This window comes from Lemur catta, chromosome 24 (assembly GCF_020740605.2).
Source record: "Lemur catta isolate mLemCat1 chromosome 24, mLemCat1.pri, whole genome shotgun sequence".
NCBI classification, from domain to species: Eukaryota; Metazoa; Chordata; class Mammalia; order Primates; family Lemuridae; genus Lemur; species Lemur catta.
The window spans coordinates 4846139-4868976 of NC_059151.1; the positions used below are offsets into that span (position 1 = coordinate 4846139).

The 22838-nt window shown below is 42.9% G+C and overlaps 1 protein-coding gene across 1 annotated transcript in view; it reads left to right on the top strand.

Annotated features, from left to right (window-relative positions):
- Positions 1 to 647: 647 nt before the first annotated feature.
- PKD2 (polycystin 2, transient receptor potential cation channel) overlaps positions 648 to 22838 on the top strand; it is a 33230-nt gene continuing 11039 nt past the window's right edge. The window contains exons 1-9 of the mRNA XM_045536802.1: positions 648 to 1197; positions 8207 to 8320; positions 11908 to 12041; positions 13360 to 13610; positions 15273 to 15497; positions 18077 to 18305; positions 19493 to 19660; positions 20649 to 20830; positions 21982 to 22102. Of these exons, the coding sequence (XP_045392758.1) occupies positions 663 to 1197; positions 8207 to 8320; positions 11908 to 12041; positions 13360 to 13610; positions 15273 to 15497; positions 18077 to 18305; positions 19493 to 19660; positions 20649 to 20830; positions 21982 to 22102 (1959 nt within the window). The 5' untranslated portion in view covers positions 648 to 662. The remainder of the gene's footprint in view (positions 1198 to 8206; positions 8321 to 11907; positions 12042 to 13359; positions 13611 to 15272; positions 15498 to 18076; positions 18306 to 19492; positions 19661 to 20648; positions 20831 to 21981; positions 22103 to 22838) is intronic.

The following is a 22838-nucleotide window of genomic DNA, read 5'->3' on the forward strand; positions in this document are numbered from 1 at the left end:
GTTAGGAAAGCAGATTAGGACCTGTGTCCTCCCCAAAATGTAAGGCTGGTTGAGAAAACTCAAGGCAAGTTAAGCTGGAGACAACGGCAGAGCATCAAGTGAGATGCGTTCAGAGAGGTGGGAGGAAAGTTCTAGATCTAGGGCCACCCTGTTCCGCAGAGGCCAGTGGGGGCCACAAGGGGGGAACTGAGCGCGGTGGACGCACCGGAGTCCCAGGCCCGAATTCTTGGAGTCCCCCCAGTGTGTGCAGCGATGGCCCGCCCCGTGCGGAGCAAGTCGGCAGCAGCGGTTGTCAGTAGCGTCCAAATGACAGAAAGGTCCCTTAGGCCCTGCTGGCTTTGGTTCATTCCCGCACCAGCCCAAAAAACCGTTCTCGTTCTCTCTCTCCTCTATCCACTTGGGTAAACTGAGGCAGGAGTGGCTGGCGGTTAACGGGGGCCCGCGCAGCACCTCGGGGCCGGGCAGGCAGCGGCTCCGTCCCCCCGCCGGGTCCCCTGGGAAGGGCCCGGGCGGGCGGGGCCGGGCCAGGCGGGGCCGGGCGGGCCGAGGGGCGGGCGGGGACGCGGGACCGCGGGGCGGGGACCCGGCGGCGGCGGGCCGGGGCGGGAGGAGAACGCGGCTCCCGGGGCGGCCGGGCCGCGCGCCGGGCGCCAGGGACCGCCATGGTGCACCCGAGCCGCGTGCAGCCGCAGCAGCCCGGGGACGCGCCGCGGCCGGGCCGGGTGGCGGCGGGCGACGCGGGCCCGGGCGGCCTCAGCGAGCAGCGCGGCCTGGAGATCGAGCTGGGCCGCGTGCGGGGGGCGGCCGCGCCGTCGCCCCCGCTCTCGTCCTGCTCCCGGCAGGCGTGGAGCCGCGACAACCCGGGCTTCGAGGCCGAGGAGGACGAGGACGAGGACGAGGAGGAGGAGGAGGAAGGCGAAGAGGGGGGCACGGTGGTGGAGATGGACGTGGAGTGGCGCCCGGGCAGCCGGAGGTCGCCCGCCTCCTCCGCCGTGAGCCCCGCGGGCGCCCGGGCCCGGGGACTGGGCGGCTACCCCGGCGCGGGCCACCCGGGCGGGAGGCGGCGCGGGCGCGAGGACCAGGCCCCGCCGTGTCGCGGCCCGGCCGCCGGCGGGGACCCGCCGCGCCGCCACCTCCCCCGGGACGCGCAGCCGCCCCGAGCGGCCTGGGCCGACAGGCTGGTCCGCGGGCTGCGAGGTAAGAGCGCGGGCCGCGGCCACCGCCCCGCCGCGACGGCTCCCCGGGGCGCCACCTCGCGTCCCGCCTCCCCTGGAAGCGCGTCCCCCGCTCTGCTAACCCCGCGCCGTTTCCGGTCCCCGCGCCGAGTTCCACTGCGCCCTTGTTGGTGCAGATGCGTCGGCTGCCTCCCCTTAGGACATGACAGCATGTCCCCTTTCACTTCTGAAAATGAGTGACAAAGATACAAGGGCACATCTGGGGTGTTCTTCCTTGTAGGAGAGAAAATGAATATCTTAGTGTAACTGATGGTGGCTGCGACTTCCTATTTGCTAATGTCACAGAATCAAACGAAAATTTCATACTGTCACCCGTGGTCTTCCTCTGGACTTGAATCTCCATTGTCCCCTCATCCTGGTCTGAAAAGGAAAACGGGACCGTACAGTGTTATCCAAAGCGTGGGAGGGGGGGCAGTTAGGTTGTCATTAATGACCTGTTTTGGTGATGTTGTCTGTGCTTGTTTGGGGGAGGGAAGCTGTCGAGAACACCATGAATAGAATAAAATGATGTCTAGCTAGTTATGTGGCCTTTTCTAATTCTAGACATTTTTCTAAAACAGTTGCAAAGACAAGTTTACATTACTTTCAAAAACGTGGAAGTATGTGTTTAAATAACTAAATCAATGCTCTTTGAGATTCCAACAAGATGATGAAGTCACCAGATACCCGCTGATAATGGGTCGCAGTTCAGCGGGAGAGGAGTTTTCAAATTTGTCAGTGCCCAGTAAGAGGACACGAATTTTCCCATAGCAGATGGGATCGTGTTTTTACAAAATTTTGTCAGAGGCATCTTTGCAAAAGTGTTGCATTTGTTTTTACCCTCCAAATTATTTTAATCTCCACTTTTAAGAGTTTCCATTCTCAGTTCTTTTTAATTTTCCCTGCCCTTCCCTTCCTGTCAGTTTTGAAAATCTTGCACAAAAATTATCCAGATATTGTTCTAGCAATGTGATGAAGACCAGGTTAGGCCTACACTCCGATGCCAGTTCCAACACTCATTGGCTGTAAGACCTTAAGCAAGTTACTTAATCTCTCAGATCTCCAATTTTTGCATCTATTAAACTAGAAAAGAGAGAATCGTAACACTTAGGTTTTTTTCTTTAATTTCAAAATATTGAGGGGCTACAAATGTTTTTGTTACATAGATACCTTGTATAATGCTTAAGCTTTTGGTGTGTCTGTCACCAGAATAGTGTTCATTGTACCCAACAAGTATGTTTTTATCACATATCTCCTCACCTCCTTTCTTGATTTCCAATGTCCTTTATGTCTCTTTGGGCCCATGTGTACCAATTTTTTAGCTCCCACTTATTAGTGAGAACATATGCTATTTGGTTTTCCATTCCTGAGATACTTAACTTAGGGTAATGGTCCCCAATTCCATCCAAGTTGCTGCAAAAGACATTATTTCATTCCTTTTTATGGCTGAGTAGTACTCCAAGGCGTGTATATACCACATTTTCTTTATTCATATGTGAATTGATGGGTACTTAGGTTGGTTCCACATTTTTTGCCTTTGTGAGTTGTGCTGTGATAATGATTTGGGTGGAGGTGTCTTTTTGATAAAATGACTTCTTTTCCTTTGGGTGGATACCCAGCAGTGGGGATTGCTGAATGGAATGGTAGGTCTGCATTTATTTCTTTGAGGAATCTCCATACTGTTTTCCACAGGTTTTCCTAATTTGCGGTCTAATTTGATACTAACACAGTGTTGTTCCTTTCTCTCTGCATCCACGCCAGCATCTATTGTTTTTTGACTTTTTGAGGCCTTTCGGATAGGGGTAAGGTGGTATCTCACTGTAGTTTTAATTTGCATTTCCCTGAGGATTAGTGATGTTGAGCATTTTTTCACATGTTGGCCATTTGTCTATCTTCTTTTGAAAAACTTCTGTTCATGTCTTTTGCCCACTTTTTGCTGGGGTTGTTTTTTTCTTGCTGATTTGTTTGAGTTCTTTGTAGATTCCGGATATTAGTCCTTTGTCAGATGTAGAATTTGTAAATATTTTCTCCCATGCTGTAGGTTGTCTGTCCACTCTGCTCATTATTTCCTTTGCTGTGCAGAAGTTAATTTAATTAAGTCCCATTCATTTATTTTTGTTGTTGCTGTAGTTGCCTTTTGTGTCTTTGTCATAAATTCTTTGCCTATGCCAATGTCTAGAAGGGTTTTTCGTATGTTTTCTTCTAGAATTTTTATGGTTTCATGCCTTACATTGAAATCTTTTATCCATCTTGAATTAATTTTTGTATATGGTGAGAGATAGAGGTCCTGTTTCATTCTTCTGCATGTGGCTGTCCAATTTTCCCAGCACCATTTACTGAATAGGGTTTCCTTTCACCAGTGTATGTTGTTGTCTGCCTTGTTGAAGGTCAGTTGGTTGTAGGTGTATAGTTTTATTTCTGGGTTCTCTTCTGTTCCATTGGTCTATGTCTCCACTTTTATACTAGTACTATGTTGTTCTGGTCGTTTAATTTGAAGTCACAATGTGATGCCTCCAGATTTGAATACTTACTTCATCACTTGTTGAGAGCAATAAATGAGATAAGACATGTAAAATGTGTAGCAAGTCTTTGTCATGTTATTAGTCCTTCATGAAGATTATAAAAGTATACATTTTGACACTCTTTTACATAAGTACTTACACGAATTGATTTGATTCAGGGGATGGGAGGGGGCAGAATACCCTTTTTGGATAACGTGTGTGAGTAGATTAACAAAACACTAATACTTTTTAAGGTTCACTAATACTTTTTAGTATTATACTATTTAAAATGTACTTTTAAAAAATGTACACTGAAGTGAAAGAGAAGTTCACTTACCAATAATGGTAAGTCACATGATCCTTTTAACTCAGTTTAAGCATTTGGTAACACACCTAACCTTGTTTGAATAAACTCCATAATGGACTATAATGAAATGAAATGTGTTTTTATATGAGTATATGCACAAATTTGTTTCTTTTAAAGAAAGATTTCAGGAAACTTAATTAGCTCATAGTCTTAAAACCTCTAGTCAAACTATATCAATGGTCTGATTAGTAGGAAGGCATACTCAGGAAATTTTCAACTGTAGAGACACTTTTAATACATTTTATTTTATTACTTTATTTTTTTTAAGACAAGATCTCTCTCTGTCACCCAGGTTGGAGTGCAGAGGTATGATCATGGCTTACTGCAGCCTCGAACTCTTCAGCTTAAGCAATTCTTCCATCTTAGCCTCCCAAGTAGCCAAAACTACCGTTACACGCCACCACGCCCAGCTTATTTTTTTTATAGAGACAGGATCTCACGATGTTGCCCAGGCTGGTCTTAGACTCCTGGCCTCTACAGGTATGAGCCGCAGCACCCAGCCTATGTCTCTTAAGAAGAAATATAGTTGACATTCTTTTCACTTATTAAGTAAGCAACATTTAATAAATATTTAGCACCTACTGTGAAGATAGCACTGTGCTAGCTGCTACAAAAATGGAATAAGTTTGAATAGCACATTACCATTTTCCTATGTATATGAACCCAGAAAAGTGAAATAAATAACCATGAATGAGTGACAATTTTTTTTCCCCTTTTGGAATACTAGTGACAGAAATCTTACATGCACTATGTAAGCAGCATCCTAGGATCAGAACAGAAAGTAACTTTTGCAATTTCTAAAGGTAGGAGAGATTACTGAAGTTTGAAGTGGTCTAGAGTTTCCCTGGAAGTTTCTCACATTTGTAACTTTATACAGCTCAAACTTCCTGGGCCTCAGCTCCTCATTTATAAAACGAAGGAGTTGAACCTAATCTTAAAGACCTCATCCCAGAAGTGGCCCATGTCACTTGCACTCACACTCCATTGGCAAAGGTCTTAATCACGTGACCAAGGATCCCTGCAAGGGAAACTGGAAAATGTAATGTATTCGTGTGTCCAGGAGCACATGGCAGAGGGGAAGCTTTGCCCCTTGGGCAAGTGTTTGGAGACATTTTTTGGTTGTCCAATTTGTGTTCTGGCATTAGCTGAGCACCCTCTTAAAGAAAGCTGGACAGTTGTCCCTTGGCCCCCACATTCCGCGTTCTCCCTAACAGCTGGAGACACTGTTGTGCTGAACACGGGTGCCGGGAATGCTGGGAGGGTTCTCTCACCACAGCTGGGACAGGTGTGGGAAAAGGCACAGTTGATTTTGCAGAATGCCAGTATTTTGGACATGAGCTCCATGCTTAACTGTTCTTACCCTATCAGCTCTGCCAAACATGGGAACTAGTTGGCTCCAGGACAGCTATTTTTCCTCTTTATGGATGCAGCCATGTTTTTACCCATCAGAATGTAGAGGTCCCTGTATCCCAAGATCAAGCTTACATACATACCCAGTGGGAAAATGGGATGAAATTTTTAAAGCAATAAATATTTGAGGAAGTAGAGTCATTTAGAAAAAATAAACATATGGAAGTATATTATATAAAAATATAAATAAGGGGACTTTTTTTTTATTTGAAATGTTTTATGCAAGAACTAGAATTAAACTGCCATAGGCCATTGCAAGTATAGTTTGAATAAAATGTGATATGAGTTTGTTTTTCCTATTTATAGGCCAAGCAGTACCATTTAGAAATATTAAGAACCATGACTGTTCCTTAGTGCATGGTTGTTTATAAATCATGGGAAAGAATGAAATCATTGACCAAGTGAGCCAGGGCAACAGTCTTCCCTGGTAGCAAATAGACCAGCAAGCCCTAGTGACATGTATATTTCAGGCCTGGCCCCCCAAAAGAAATCTACCCAAAGAAATGGCTGAGTGGTTGAGTCCAGGGCTATTGAGCCTAATCTCTGGCTGCCTCTGTGTTATCCTGGGTCGTAATTTTCCATGTCATCTAAATTTATAATAATTCTTTAATACGATAGAGTTTCTGCAAACAAATGTTCTGCTTGGTGCATTTCTTTCGAGTGAGTAATTCCCTGACAACTACCAGATCTTGGCAGAGGCAAACCTAGTCATAAGTTTCGCTGCGCTCTCAGCGTGGTAAAACCTATTATGATGTGAACACAGTGTCTTTGGATTCCAACGCTGATTTTCCTAAAGGAAATCTGGGAGGAAAAAAAAAGAAAAGGAAAGGAAATACCCCAATTTAGGAGAAGTAATATGTTACTATAAGACTTGAAAAATACATCCACGCTAGTGATGAACTCATTTCTTCGAGTCCTATGTTTCCCTTTTCTCTGTGTGGCTCGATGGTGGCTTCAGTGGCTTTGTGAGTTTCCATTATCGAGGGAGTTAAGGTCTGGAGAATAAAAGCGAGAGGCCACGTGCAGGGGCCGGGTTGGTTTCCATGAATAGCCGATCTAATCTAACTGAAAGGATTGAGAAGTTTGTCTCTGTGGGAAAACCTTAAGGTTCTTCCAAGTAACCAGCAATGTGACTTTACCACACTGTTCATTAACAGGGGGTGGACGGCCACCGTGTCTGTGCTGGCTCAGTCCAGAACTGCGGTCTCTCTCCCGGGCAAGCTCACGGAGGGTGACGTCATCCAGCCCAACTCTTTTTCCATCTGGGAAAATGCAGAACACAGTTGCTGGCTGATTCTACTCTTTTTGCAAAGGGAGAGAAAGAAGTTGGATGAGTTGTCGCTTTTAATGATTCAATGTTCATTTGTAAAAAACCTGTTGATCTAAGCAGGCTTAGGGGAACAGTTTCTTAAAGGACAGTTTGCGCTCATACAGCGCAGAGCGTTTATGCCAGTGCGTTGGAAGCGTGATAGATGTGTCCACATTGAAATGATGCTCCATATTACTCAGCTATAAGAAACAACAGTGATTTGGCATCTCTTTGGTTCTCCTGGAGAGAGTTGGAACCCATTCTGTTAAGTGAAGTATCCCAAGAGTGGAAAAACAAGCATCACATGTACTCACCAGCAAATTGGTTTCCCTGATCATCACCTAAGTGCACATTTGGGAATGACACCAATTGGGTGTCGGACAGAGGTAGGGGGTGGGGGGAGGGGATGGGTGTATACCTACATGATGAGTGAGATGTGCACTCTCTGGGGAATGGTCACGCTTGAAGCTCAGACTCGGGGGGATGGGGGAGCATGGGCAATATATATAACCTGAACTTTTGTACCCCCATAATAAGCTGAAATAAAAAAAAAAAAAAGAAATGATGCTCCAACCAGGACCTCTTGTCATCAGGGGTGACCTCAAAGGGATCATTTGCAGCATAGTCACTTCATGTACTTCACTGGGTTTAGTAGCAAGGTAATCACACCGGGTTGCATCCTCCCCCAAAGAGGAAGAACTGATGAGTTATGCACAATTATTTAACTCCTCTGTTAAGCTACCCTCACTTCCTGTTCTCTTTCTCAATTTTTACTAAGATATTTGCTAATGGGCATGGGAATTTAGAAAGCAATTGGATCATCGCCTTGTGTCCTGTACTTTTGGGGAGACAGTAGAGCCTGATATATTCTTAAATAAAAGGTAGTCCTGCTAAAGCAGTTTCTCAGTTGCATCCAGAATGTGCTTTAAAAAAAAAAGAAAGACAGGTCGGGCGCGGTGGCTCACGCCTGTAATCCTAGCACTCCGGGAGGCCGAGGTGGGAGGATCGCTCAAGGTCAGGAGTTCAAGACCAGCCTGAGTAAGAGCGAGACCCCGACTCTACTAAAAATAGAAAGAAATTATCTGGACAGCTAAAAATATATATAGAAAAATTAGCCGGGCATGGTGGCGCATGCCTGTAGTCCCAGCTACTCGGGAGGCTGAGGCAGGAGGATCGCTTGAGCCCAGGAGTCTGAGGTTGCTGTGAGTGAGGCTGATTCCACGGCACTCTAGCCTGGCAACAGAGTGAGACTCTGTCTCAAAAAAAAAAAAAAAAAGAAAAGAAAAGAAAGACAGAAAGCAAAAAAGAAAATCTTCCTTACAGTTGACACTATTTTTTTTTCCTTTTTTGCCATTCGTGAGATTTCTTAAATATAATGACTTTTTTTTTCATTATTATTTTAAAGGTCTCTGGGGAACAAGACTCATGGAAGAAAGCAACACTGACCGAGAGAAATACCTTAAAAGTGTTTTACGGGAACTGGTCACATACCTCCTTTTTCTCATAGTCTTGTGCATCTGTAAGTAGAATATTTTCTTCCACCAATGGAAAAGTTTTGAAAATGTTTGACCTGTCAAAATCATAGTTCAAGAGAAGTGTATGTACACCAGAAGGGTCGATTTGGAAGTTGCTTTTCTCATCGTTGGTTTCGATTCCAAATGTTTTTTATTTGGGTGTTTGTTTATTGACTGTCCTCCTGTAGCGGAATGGAAATTTGGTAAGAGAAGGGTCCCAAAACTGTGCCTGGCGACAGGAGGCTTTCAAAAAGGTGCAAGAAAGAATATAATCAAGTGCTGATGACTATGAAGTTGCATTTAGCACAAAGAAAGGGAAAGGTGAAGAGTTTCATTCCAGTTTAGAGTTTGGTCAAGTTCTCTTCTATGCTCTGGTAAACATTAATTAAAAACTGTCATTATGTGACTGGCCAATTCATTGTCACTTGCGACCGTTTTCACTACGAGGTGCATGTGGCAACCAGCTAGACACCAAGAAGCCAAGTCAAAGGATTTTTGCATTAGATTTCTTAACAATGAATACAGTGTCACTATTATTACAGTGTCATTATTATCACACTCTTTTGGCGTCAGTTAACCTAAAGTCTACATAAGAACTGTTTCCAGCAAAATGACTTTCCAAGTTTAACTTTCAGGAAATACAAATGTTTCCACCTAATATTACTTTTAGTGATGTATATATTTAAAAGTCCCCTTCTGGCAGGCACATTGGCTCTCGCCTGTAATCCTAGCACTCTGGGAGGCCCAGGCAGGAGGACTGCTTGAGGCCAGGAGTTCGAGACCAGCCTGGGCAACATAGTGAAACCCTGTCTCTGCAAAAAATAGAAAAATTCGCTGGGCATGGTGGCGCATGCCTATAGTCCCAGCTACTTGGGAGGCTGAGCCAGGAGGATCACATGAGCCCCGGCACTTGAGGTTGCAGTGAGCTACAATGACACCTCTGTACTCTAGTCCAGGTGACAGAGCGAGGCCCTATCTAAAAAAAAAAAAAAATTTTAATTAAATTAAAAAGTCCCCTTCCTTTGGATTTGGATATGTTGTGTCAACGCCTTCGTTCTAATTCATTATTTCTTTCAAATCTTCAATAATTGCAGCCTTTTACTCTACAGCAAACTCACTATAGACCCATTTCTTTCCTTGTCCTCTCTTCTTCCAGTTTGTCCCTGCATCCTCTTGTAGGGGTGGAGGAGGGAAACCTTCGCCAGAATCTAGTCTTAAGAACCGTTTGCCCGAAAAGTCTAGAAACTCATAGCAATGGATTTATCCTTCGAATCAAAGGGTATTGTGTGATGAATTTCCATCACGTCCCCTAGAGAGCCTTTATGAGAACTGATAAGACAGCACACTTATGAGCCCACGTCCTCTAACCAAATTCCTCTGATAAAGGAGTTTATTCTTACAGCGTACACTTAGAAATGGTTAAAAATTAACCCCAGCTTCGGAAAGAATCCCCTTTGTATATGAAGAGAATGAAAATTTCATCAATATTTTAACAATGCCATTCTTATTACATTAACACCGACTGCCTTGAATTTAATTGACTAAGTCCTAAAAGCTTCCTTAAAAATAATTTTTTAAATTTACTAGATTTCCGAAAGTAAGATTCGTAAGTTGTAAAAGATAAAGGAAACATGTAAGTTTCTATAGTTGTAATTTTAATAAGTTAAATATTGATTTATGTGATACCCCTACACTGGTTTTTAATGGTACTAGTGAGTTTGAACAGGGAGATTGTCACCAAATGTTGGTGACGTTGCCCATTTCCATTCTCTTGTTCACTAGTCCGTCTTGTTTACTAATGCACAGAATTTTTCCCAGTGTGACCACTAAGTCAATTCAAGCCTCATGATTCTTTGATTTTTGTATGGTGCTTTGCATTTAACCGTGGTTCCATTTACGATTTTTCGGCTTCACAATGGTGTGAAAGTGATACGCATTCTGTAGAATCCTTACTTTGAATTTTGAATTTTGATCTTTTTGTGAGCTAGCAACATGTGATACGATAGTCTTACATGAGTCATTCACCACTTTATTATAAAATAGGCTTTGTGTTAGATTATTTTGCCCAACTGTAGGCTAACGAATGGATGTGTTCTGAGCACGGTCAGGGTAGGCTAGGCTAAGCTATGATATTCAGTAGGTTAGGCGCATTAAATGCATTTTGATTTACAATATTTTCAACTTATGGTGGGTTTATCATGATCTAGCCCCTCTGTAAGTTGAGGTACATCTGTGTAGCACTTTCAGTTCATAGAATCCATTCAAATATGTGTCCTTATCTTATCTTCAGTTGAGCTTTACAAAAGCCCTAGATATTATTATTCTCATTTTCTAGATAACAGAATCAAGTTCAGAAGAGTTCAGTAGTTGCCCTAGATCCCTAGATCCCTAGATCCCCAGATCCCAAGACACCAAGACCCACAATCATGAACAGAGGCAGATATTCAGGATGGAGCAAAGCTGAAACTCAAACCCAAATCCAGGGGTCTTTTAGCTGCACCCTGCAGAGACTCATGCAGTAGCTGACTCTTGCAACAATGTGTACAGCTGTCACTCCGATGTCCAGTGGACCAGCCCAGGGGCCTGGCGCAGGGGAGAGACCGAGTTAATGCTTGCTGATTAAAGTTCTGTTGCAATAATCATCCCTTCAAAGCTAGGAGGCGTTGTTTCTCTGTCTTTCCAGCAGGGGGTGCTACATAACCAAGGCAATCTGTCACTTTCCCTTTAGTGAAGCCATTAAAGCCAACACAGAAATCTTGAGGATTTCAAAAGCAGTAATTAATAATGTTAGATCATGAGCACTATAGGAACATAAAGGAGATACATTTTCAAATCAGCTGCTAAAATACTTATATTTACATTCTTATATATAGTTAATACCATCTTTGTAAACCAAAGCATTTATATAATTTATCAAAATTCCTAATGGCAACAACAAACCCACAGGTAAAAAAAAAAAAAACTCCAGAATGGTCTATATCAATCAATGAATGCAAAGTACATTCTAATTTCAAGTTAACTGAAAATAATCACGTACTCATTTCATTAGTTTTGGGGAGTCATCACTACTTACTCTTTTTGTATCCTATCACTTTTTCCCCTCAATTGACTCTGCATCCACAGAAGGCTTTTGCAGGGTGTATTGTCCTCGTGTCTGTGCTTTGTGGGGACAGTGTGAGCTACACTTCCTTAAGGACAGAGATCACATCTTACTCACCTGCGTGACCAATACCTTGTTCTGTAAATGGATTAGAACTCTAAACCTTTAACTCCGGTCCAATACAGTTTTGAGAGGTGGTAGGAGCCACTGCACTCCAGCCTAGGTAATAGAACAAGACCTCGTCTCTTTAAAAAAAGAAAAAAGTAAGCTAATTTTGTTTCACATAAGCCAATGTTAATGTTATGTACTTTTTGTGTAAGCTAGAGAGACAGGCAGATATCCTGGGAGAACGATGGGGGAAGGAAGGCAAGGGTGAGAGTAGACGTTATGTGGATATTTGTCCAAAACGCCCGTCCACCAGGACAGCTGGCTGGGTGACAGTGTGTGTGCAGGTCCCCTTATGGAGTTCATTTGGGTCTTTCTGTGTTCCAGTGACCTATGGCATGATGAGCTCCAACGTGTACTACTACACCCGGATGATGTCACAGCTCTTCCTAGACACCCCAGTGTCCAAAACCGAGAAAACTACCTTTAAAACTCTGTCTTCAATGGAAGACTTCTGGAAGGTATTTGCAAATGACTTTGAAACTACCTCCTTATCTCTGAAAGTTGTTCATGTGGCTTCGTATGCCTCGGTTTGCTAATGAGGACGAGACTCAGGATGCTTAAATGCATATGGTCACACGGCTAGAGAATGAGAAAAATCGACCTTTTTTCTAGCCTGACAACCACTTCTTCATCCTAGTTTATAATTCATTCATTCATTCATTCATGAGTCAATATTTGTTGAGAACCTCCGAGAAGGTCATGCCCATGAGGGAAGTTTGGTTGTTCTGTCTTGCTTTGCTTTTTGTGTTTTGTCCCTTTGCTGATGATGACACGTGTCCCCAGCTCCTAGAACAGCGGCCGATACAAAGTAGGCACATTGTTGCAAAGGTCTGCTTTCGTGACATTCAACCCAGCATTTCCAAATTGTCACAAGTTCCAACATAGTAGCAGGGCATAAGCCATGAGTGATTCTCATAAGAAAAATATGAAACTGATCTGAAAGATAGGGTGCTGGGAATCTAAGAAAATTGGAAGGGAAATTGGAAAGGAAATGATTATTTCTCCCAGGGGAGATGCATTCTAAAAAGTCTTACTAAACCCTGGAGTCAGAGCTGTTGATTTTCGGGATAGAGAAAACTGGGTCACGGAAACCTATTAGTGTGTAAAAGTAGCTGGCATCCCAAACCACACCCGTGTATGACGCTTTCACCACGTTGGCCGGCCGAATCAGTCGATTTCTGTTGATCATCTGATAAGGACAGCACGCTGAGAAACAGCTAGAGACTTCTCACATGTATACATTCTTGATAACAGATGCCAAGCTCTAGGGGGCAGAGAGGGGTTGGAGAGTTCATCCTACAGCAAAATAGTCCAGGCAAATAAAAGATCCACTAGATGGCAGGCTGGTGATCCACACTGTAGCCTTTTCTCTAAACATGTTTAGAGCCATGATTATGTGGGATGCTATTTTTTTAATAAGGGAAAGTTGAGTTGATCGTGGTCTTGGATTTATGCAACCACCACCCCACCTTTGGTGCTAGAACCAAAATGAGTTGCTATTTATTAAGAAGCCACTGGGTGCCGGGGGCAGTAAGCACGCCAGAAATGGGTATTCCAAACGCAGGAAACTTGGCTCAGAGGGTCTTGCCCAAAGCCTCACAACTAGCAAGTGATGGAGCAAAATCCAAACCCAAATCTCTCTGACAACAAACCCCACTCTCATCACTCTACCCTCGCCATAGAGTTGCCGAACGCTTGGTCCCACGAACATTCCAGGCAGGAGCAGGACAAGCTGCTGAGCTCAGAACTTCTGAAAGATCTTTCCTTCGCCTTCAGTTCACAGAAGGCGCCTTGCTGGATGGACTGTACTGGAAGACGCAGCCCCACAACCAGACGGAAGCTGACAACCGGAGTTTCATTTTCTACGAGAACCTGCTGCTGGGGGTACCGCGGATCCGGCAACTCAAAGTCAGAAACGGGTCCTGTTCCATCCCCCAGGACTTGCGAGATGAAATCAAAGAGTGCTACGACGTCTACTCCACCAGCAGTGAAGACAGGGCTCCGTTCGGGCCACGAAATGGAACTGCGTGAGTGTCAGTGACTGAGGGCCACCTGGTCACGTTCATGCATTCATTCTTTTATCTATTGACCTCTTACAAATAGATTGTTGTTCAGAAGGCGGTTACCTAAAGTGTAAGGCCTGTGAGGTGGTTTTCTGTCTGGTTGAAAGCCCATTTTTCTCAAATGTTTATGATTTTCAGTATGCATTTGTACGTGTGCATATTTGCAGGAGGAGGGTTGCACACTTTGGTACCCGCATTTCAAACATCTTGTGTATTAAGGGACGACACTTATTATTTTAGAAGTACTGTAGTTATTACAAAGAATTGGGGAAAGCTCCACAGCAGTCTCAGGGTGGGCCCCTGGGTGAGAGACAGTGGTCAGAGTTGTCTTGTAAGCTTTGCTAATTCTGCCAGTTCATCTCGATTTTTTTTCTTGGGAACTGAGTCACCCAGAATCCGGATTTGTTAATATACAACAGGGCAAACACCTTTTCGACAGCCAGATTCCTTATCTACCATCCAGCGCGCACTCTGTTTAGTGCTAAGGCCGATAAGAAACAAATTTAATAAAAATCCAGACACTTAAAGCAAAGGGACTGAGTAATCTCGAAGGACTTTTTTTCAGGTGATGATAGTGATTTTGCTTTTTTTTTTTTTTTAGAAACAGGCTCTTGCTGTGTTGCCCAGGCTAGCCTCAAACAATCCTCCTGCCTCAGCCTCCCAGAGGAGCTAATAGACTACAGGCGTATGCCACCCACACCTGGCTTTCCTTTGCTTTCTAACGCTCCTTTTTCTAATTCCTGCAAAGCACAAGCACACCCTTCATGTGTGCGGTGCCTTTTCCGAAGTTTTACTCATTAATCTCACATCATTAATAAGAGAAATGTATACAGCCAGTGCTCTGTGCCAGACACTACTGAAGAAATGATTTCATGCATTATCTCATGTCCTCTTCACAAAACAACTCTAAAATAGGTATCCTCTCCATTTTATAGATGCAAAAACTGACACTCACTTATCCAAAGCATCGCCGCTAGTAAATGCAGCTGAGCCGGGATTCACCCAGCCTGAATCCCAAACTCGTATTTGGGATTCTTCTACTAAACAAGTTGCCTCTTCCATGTTAATTATGCTGTTCGGGTGGCTTCCTGACACCCTCAGCTCCCATCAGTAGTCACGCTTCCTGGGGACAGGGACTCTGTTTTGTTCACTGCCGTGTTCTCAAAGCTTTGAACGATGCCTGGTATGTGAAGATGCTCAATAAACGTGTGTTGGATGCAAACGTGAAGAAGTGATAGAACCATGACTCTACCCTCAAAAGCTTTGGGACTAAGACAGGCACGGTGGTGTGCACCTATAGTCCTGGGTACTCAGGAGGCTGAGGTGGGAGAATCTCGAGTTCAAGCCCAGCCTGGACAACATAGCAAGACACGGTCTCTAAAAAAAAAAAAAAATAGTTTGGGGACGAAGTTGATCTAAGTTGACCTCACTAAGCCTCAGGGCCCTCGTTCCTAAAATGGGACTAATCGGTGTGTGAGAACTAAACAGCAAAAAAAACACTTACGAAGTTCCATGTCAAGGACATTCCCCAGCTCGATAAGACTTATACTTTATCTCACCGGGGTAACTGTCACTAGCGTAGTGCTGATTTTACCCCATTGTTGTTTGTTTTTGCTTTTTAATTAGCTGGATCTACACAAGTGAAAAAGACTTGAATGGGAGCAGCCACTGGGGGATAATTGCGACCTATAGCGGCGCCGGCTACTACCTGGATTTGTCGAGGACCAGAGAGGCGACGGCTGCCCAGGTTGCTGGCCTCAGGAGAAACGTCTGGTTGGACCGAGGAACCCGGGCGACTTTTATTGACTTTTCGGTGTACAACGCCAACATCAACCTGTTCTGCGTGGTCAGGTGTGTGTCGAGGGCACGTGTCCCTCCTGTTTTTGTATTGCTGTGTGTACGTCCCGTTCTGGAGACAGGGCAGAGGACCGTTGCCTGCAGCTGGCTAAATGAGGGTGCCAGGGGTCCGGACTGACAGCAGGGGGGTGAATGCTGAAGCCTTACTGGGATAAGGATATTTGGGGAAGGGAGTTGGGATCCGAGATAGAATATTACAGGTAGGAAAGAACCTTACGTCTTGTCCCACTTCATCCCAATGCTAGAACCTTTCCAGAAAAATCATTTTGTTTTTCTAGCATCTGTCCTCACCCATTGCAAGGGTGATGAGGGCTCCATGCTTCCTCACCAAGCACCCTGGCCATCAGCTCTTGACTCATTGCTTGAGTGTCCCACTTTCAGACGACATCCATGCTAGCAAGACACAAGCACCGCAGTCTGCCCCACGTTCAGTAGGTACCCAGGTCCCTGCTCATGCCCAGGGCCACCAGAGGCGCAGGAAGTCCCTTTCACAGATCCTGTGATGTTGCTGTCGTGCCCACTCCAGGAGAGAGTAAGGAAAGGTGACAAAAATGCCAGTGGCTTGTCTGGGCTTCTTGTTCATATATTCATTCAGCAAACATTTATTGGACACTTAATATGTGTCAGGCACTGTTCTAGGATCTTGGGACACATCAGTGAACCAGACAAAAATCCCTGCCCTTACAAAATACTTGGGAACAGAAGCGTTTGAGATTTTCGGATTTTTTTCAGATTTTGGAATACTTGCATATATATAATGAGATATCCCAGGGACGGAAATTCATTCATGTTTCTATCCAGCGCATACACAGAGCTCGAAGGTCATTTTATTTTTCCCTTGGGATCACAGAATAAACCGCATTTGGCACCTGCATTTTGACCGTGACCCATCACACGAGGTCAGATGTGGAATTTTCCACTGGTGACGCCCCATCGGTGCTCAGAAAGTTTTGGGTTTTGGAGCATTTCAGATTTCAGATTTGCAGGGTAGGGGTACTCAACCTGTAGTAGCGATTGCTAGAAATGAATGAAAATCGATTGCAGTTATTGTTGAGTTTTGCCTAATGATTCAAGTGGGGATAGAAAGAGAAGGATAAACACAGGCAGGCCACTCCGACTGACACGGACGTACCTATTTATAGAAAGTCTTAGCATTTCTTTCGCTTCCACCCCGTACTGCAAGGATGTTGTCAGTGCAGTTACTTCATTTCCCTAAGCTGTGCTCAGCTGAGTGTTTGGTTCTCTGCGTTATTCTCCAACACATCAGATAGGAGAGAAAGAACAGGAGAATTGACGATGAAGAGGGAGGAAGAATTTTCCCATTTCTTTGACCCGTTCTCATTTGCTGTCATCCCTGCCTGTACGGATGCTCAGGTCCAAGGCGTGGCTGCCACCTTGTCATGGAAGAGACAGTCATGGCTAGGAGCTGACAAAAGGGCTTTTAAAGGGCTTAAAATTAAGGAGCTAGAGATTCCATTTCTAGTTAGATGGGAAGACTGTACCATTAAGTGAGTCACTCAAGTTAGTCAGTATAACACCTGCAAAATGGGGATTGGGCAAGAAAAAAAATCCTGAGTTGAATTCTGGTAGAGCACTAAAGACCAGTGCCGTCAGCATGAATGTAAAACAGTATATGTTACAGTCTCAGGCAATTAGACGTGTATTGGGTACCTGCCTAGTAACTCTAACGCTCTGATAAGGCGAGCAAAAAGTATTCAGGAGGGCAGACTGTTCAGTGCTACTTAGGTGTTACCTAATGAATGAATGAGAGACTCAGTTTCTATCTTTACGTATGTACAAAATGTTTATCCTACTTCTCAACCAGATCGTACATGTTTTGAGTGCATGGCTTATGTTTCTTTATGTTCTTAATGTTGCCCAAGAGAAAGACTTGCATTTAGTAGAAGTCCTAGAAAGGCTTGTTTGTTGATTACGTTTTACATTTTAAAAAATTATACAACGTTTTGGCCAGGCGCAGTGGCTCATGCCTGTAATCCTAGCACTCTGGAAGGCCAAGGCGGGAGGATCGCTTGAGGTCAGGAGTTCAAGACCAGCCTGAGCAAGAGTGAGACCCCGTCTCTACTAAAAATAGAAATTATATAGACAGCTAAAAAAATATATATAGAAAAATTAGCCGGGCATGGTGGCACATGCCTGTAGTCCCAGCCACCCAGGAGGCTGAGGCAGGAGGATCGCTTGAGCCCAGGAGTTTGAGGTTGCTGTGAGCGAGGCTGACGCCACGGCACTCTAGCCTGGGCAACAGAGCCAGACTCTGTCTCAAAAAAATATATATATACATTTCAAGCAGTATAAATACTAGAAAAGTAGAGGGAATACAGAACGAAGTAATCCTTTGGGGCTAAAAGACCTTGGAACGTCTTATTCCTTTTGTAGCACAAAATTGTACAAGTGTGGAGTTATTAGCTGTGATAAAAATGTTTTGCCACTAGTTTAGGGTGACTCACAGTGGTGGTTTTATTATGTTATAGTGCAGGGACAGAACAGATGGACGTCTTGCCTAGCGACATCCATGTGTCGTTGTTACTGTTTTAATTGCTCTTATTGCAACGCAGGTTATTGGTTGAATTCCCGGCGACAGGTGGTGTGATTCCATCTTGGCAATTTCAGCCGGTAAAGCTGATCCGCTACGTCACAACTTTTGATTTCTTCCTGGCAGCCTGTGAGATTATCTTCTGTTTCTTTATCCTCTACTACGCGGTGGAGGAGATATTGGAAATTCGCATTCACAGACTACACTATTTCAGGAGTTTCTGGAATTGTCTGGATGTTGTGATCATTGTGGTAGGTTGGAGAACGATACCAGATTCCCTGCTGTGTTCTAAAGCGTGTTAAGTCGAGTCTGTAGCCTCAGCATCGTGGATCTTGAGAGTCCCAAGAAAGCATCTAAAAGTTCTCTGCAATTATATCTACTTCTGTGTTATTAATTATTTTCCCCTTTTGCATGAATGACCTTTCTGAACATGGAGACGCATTTCCGGTCAGCTCTCATGTAACCAGAATAACTCAGTCATTCGGATCTGGCTTTGCCCTGCCCTGCGAGATGTGGAGGAGAAAGCACTGTTTTGTTTTGTTTGTTTGTTTTTTTGCTAGTTATATCTTCCTTCAACTGCTGGTAAAAATTAATTTCTATTTTTCTGCACATGTGAAAAGTGATGGCAAGGAAAAAAAACACCCTGAAAATATTTTGGGGTGGCAGAGAAAACCTCCCGCAGTGTAAAATTTTCTTCCAGTAGTCCACAGAGTATGAAATTTAAGTTGTAGCCATCAAAGTGTTCTGGCTGAGCTGTGAGAAATCAGAAGGCAGAGTGTTAGAGTCAAGACTGTGGCCCCTTGTAGATGCTGGGCCTGCCCTTGACTCAGGTATAACGACTAAGGTGTTTCCCCCTCATCGTAATCACTTAATTAAATAAGCATCCTCTTGTTCACTTCCTTCCAGAGGCCTCTGTGTAACTGTGAATTTTTACAAGCTTTTCTCCCTTTAGCAATAACAGATAACCTCTTTCTAAGTCCTGGTATACGTTAAGCATAGAACATGCTTAATTGTTTGATGCTTAGAAGTCAGGATTGGCATAGCTGTGCCGTATATTATTCTGTGTCCCTCCTTCCCACTGTCCTATGATAGAAATGATCCTCTGAAATCCCAATAAAGGCTGCATTGCCCTATTAGCATTCCGTTTTCTATTAGCCTACCTCAAGGGAATTAGTCTTTCCCTCAACCCACTCTTAAAAATTTGTTTTCCTTTTTTGAAGCATTTCCATTGTCATTAGCAAACCATTTGCCACTAGAATTAGCTGATAAAATATAGCAAATATGTTATTCTTGTGGGAGTGAGAAAACACTGAAGACATCGGGTGATTATAACAGGGAGACCTAGAATGGATACATCGGTGAAGAAAAACTAGTTATTTTAAGGTGAGTTATAGATTTCTAAAACACTGTAATAAAACCTAAATCTTTTGTTTTCCAGCTCTCAGTCTTCGCTATAGGAATTAACATATACAGAACATCAGATGCGGAGGTGCTAGTGCAGTTTCTGGAAGATCAAAATACTTTCCCCAACTTTGAGCATCTGGCGTTCTGGCAAATACAGTTCAACAATATAGCTGCTGTCATGGTCTTTTTTGTCTGGATTAAGGTAATTTGTAAATTTCACGTTCTAGTTTTTAGTAATCTTTCTTTCTTTCTTTTTATTAGCACGAGTCCCACAGAATTCTTGCACGATCTGTCCCTGGAGGTTTTGTTTAACCGATGCAGTAAGAGGACGGCCCCAGGCTGCCCTGACACCAGCTGGTCTGAATTTCACCTTCTGTGGGGTGATCAGGTGGAGGACGAGAAAGAGAAAGCGGAGAAGGGATCAGGTGGTGGGAGGGAGAGACGCTGCACTTGGAAATGATCCCTAGAAGGGACTGCAGCTGTTCCAGGTGGAGGCCGTAAGGGAAGCTTTATCTAGAATTGAGGTTGGAACAGACACCTCTTCCGAGTGGTTTCTTGCTCACTCATTTCCTTCTTGTCCCAAGGCATGGCGTGCATTTGCGTGTACATGAAAGGTGAGGGCATTGCATATACAATAAGCCTCAATCCTGGAGATGCAGGAATTTCAGGAAATTCAGAGCCAGTTGCGCCCCCATCTCCAGCCCAGGCACTAGGATTGTGTGGTCCGGACAGTAGCCACTAACCACATGTAGCAATTTAAATTTAATTTTAAAATTAAAATGCACATTCGCAACTATATATATACATAATAAATATATATAAAATATATATATAATAGTTTGTGCAACTATCTGTAATACGGGTTTCCAGAACTTTTTCTCATCTGAACTGAAACTCTGTCTGTTAACCACTAACTCGACACCCACCCACCCCCAGCTCCTGGTCACCTCTGTTCTACTTCCTGTCTAGGTGAAATTGACTACCCACGGGTCCTCATATAAGTGGAATCGGGCAGTTTGTCCTTTGGGTCAGGCTTGTTTCACTTAGCGTGTTTTCAGTGTTCATCCATGTTGCGGTGTGTGTCAGAATTTCATTTTTTTTTTTTAGGACTGAATGATATTTTATATCGTATGTATATATCCCATTTTGTTCCTCCCTTTCTCTGTTGACATCTTCCTTCTCTTTTACAGCTCTTCAAATTTATCAATTTCAACAGGACCATGAGCCAGCTCTCCACGACCATGTCGCGGTGTGCCAAAGACCTCTTTGGCTTTGCTATCATGTTCTTCATCATCTTCCTAGCTTACGCCCAGTTGGCATACCTTGTCTTTGGCACTCAGATTGATGACTTCAGTACTTTCCAAGAGTGTATGTAAGTATGCATGGAAGGAAGGAGAAAAATTTAATCAGAGGTGTCACTGCCTTCTCAAGGATAAAGAAATCTTCACAGTCGCCATTTGACTACCAAGTATTTAAAAGTAGTTATTTTAAATAAGAATTAATTACCTTTTCAGAAACATTGAGCCACCAATACAAAAAAGACAAGACATTGTAAAATGCTGTCGCTTAAGATAGCAGCCGTAGAGTAGTCAGATACAGTAGAACAGTAAACCAACACTAGCCAAAGGCCAGGGTCTTAGCACCAAATGCAGATGGTGGCTTTTAAAAAGCCATTTGCCTATATTTTTATTCCTGTTGAATATTACTGCCATATATTTTGAACTTCAAATAATTTTCTAAGGAAAAAATAAAGATATTTCTTATATTCTAGGATAAACTCAGACCAGTATAGGAATTTTCGGTCTTTTTCCAAAGTTTCCAGATATGATACTAAAAACAAAAAAAAAGTAGCCAGTATCAGATTTGTTTGCCATTTAGAAAGGACATAGTTAGGAAAGGAGAAGAAGATCATGATCATGGAAGTTCACAGGGCTTTATGCACAAGGATCCCTAATTAATGTTGCTGTTTGATAAAACTCAGGAATGGAAATGATTTTACTGTATACAACCCAACATGCCCAACCCCTGGCCACTTTGGCCCCAGTTTGAGTACATGTGACCATATTGAATCTTGGAACACAAACCATTTTGGCTATCCTTCTGAAATCTTTTTTTTTTTTTTTTTTGGAAAAGATTTTTAACTTCAAACCCAGGGTAACCATTGTGAAGATTTAGAGTTAGCATGTTTTACCCAGATTCAATACCCTGTATTGAATTCCTACAGCCAATTGCTTTATAAGTCACCGAATAACAATTATATTTTCTTTGTAACCAAATAGAAGTAACATACGTAGCATGAAAGCATATTATTATTATTCCAGAAGGCTTCAATTGCCGATATAAGTAGCAAGAGTTTTCCAAAGGGCTTGACAGTTTTCTATCATTTGGCAGCTACTTACATTGCTAAAAAGGTCCAAAAATGTAAAATCATCTTTAAGAAATGTTACCTGAACTGCCAGACATTCTTTGTTTTTATATTGTGTGTTTTGTTTTGTTTTGTTTTGTTTTGTTTTGTTTTTATAGCTTCACTCAATTCCGTATCATTTTGGGCGATATCAACTTTGCAGAGATTGAGGAAGCTAATCGAGTTTTGGGACCAATTTATTTCACTACCTTTGTGTTCTTTATGTTCTTCATTCTTTTGGTATGTACATTTTTGTTTATAGTGAGGTGATTGAAACGTCACATTCATAAATCACCATCTTCTCTTTTCTCTGTAGCCTGTCATTTTAAATAAAGACCCAGGAAATAGAAAACATGTAGATATTAGAAAACATTAAGGGGAAGGGAGGAAGGAAAAAAAAGTAAAAGAAAAAAAAAGAAAACATTTTATTTTCCTTACTGATTCACAGTCTTAAGACTTACTCAATATCTTTTCCGTGGTCTTTCATTTATCCATGTATATGTCTATTCAATGCAAAAAAATTAGATCAAGTGCAAATTTGTAAAGTTTCCTAAAATAGTGCTTTGCCTAAAAGCTACAATATGCTTACATGCTTTTTTAACACGTGTCAGCACTTTTAAAGTCCCTGTTAGCATGACTTTTCAATTCTCTCTTTCTTCTTCTTTTTAAACAATAAGAACTAACAAAGCAAGTTAGGTCCAGAATGTCAAGTAACAGTTGAGTGTTATTGCATGTCAAGATTAAGATAGACTGTTTTAACTTAATTATATTTCACACATCTAGAGACTGCCTACAAAGAATATTCAAATATTAAATTTAAAACTAAATCTACAACAGAGCAAGACTCTTGTCTCCAAAAAAAAAAAAAAACTGAATCTAACAATAAATAGAAATTTCTTTAAAGATTATTTTCAAGAAAATAAAATTTAATTTAAAAATAAAAACTATTTTCAAAAATAATTTTTTATTCTCTTGA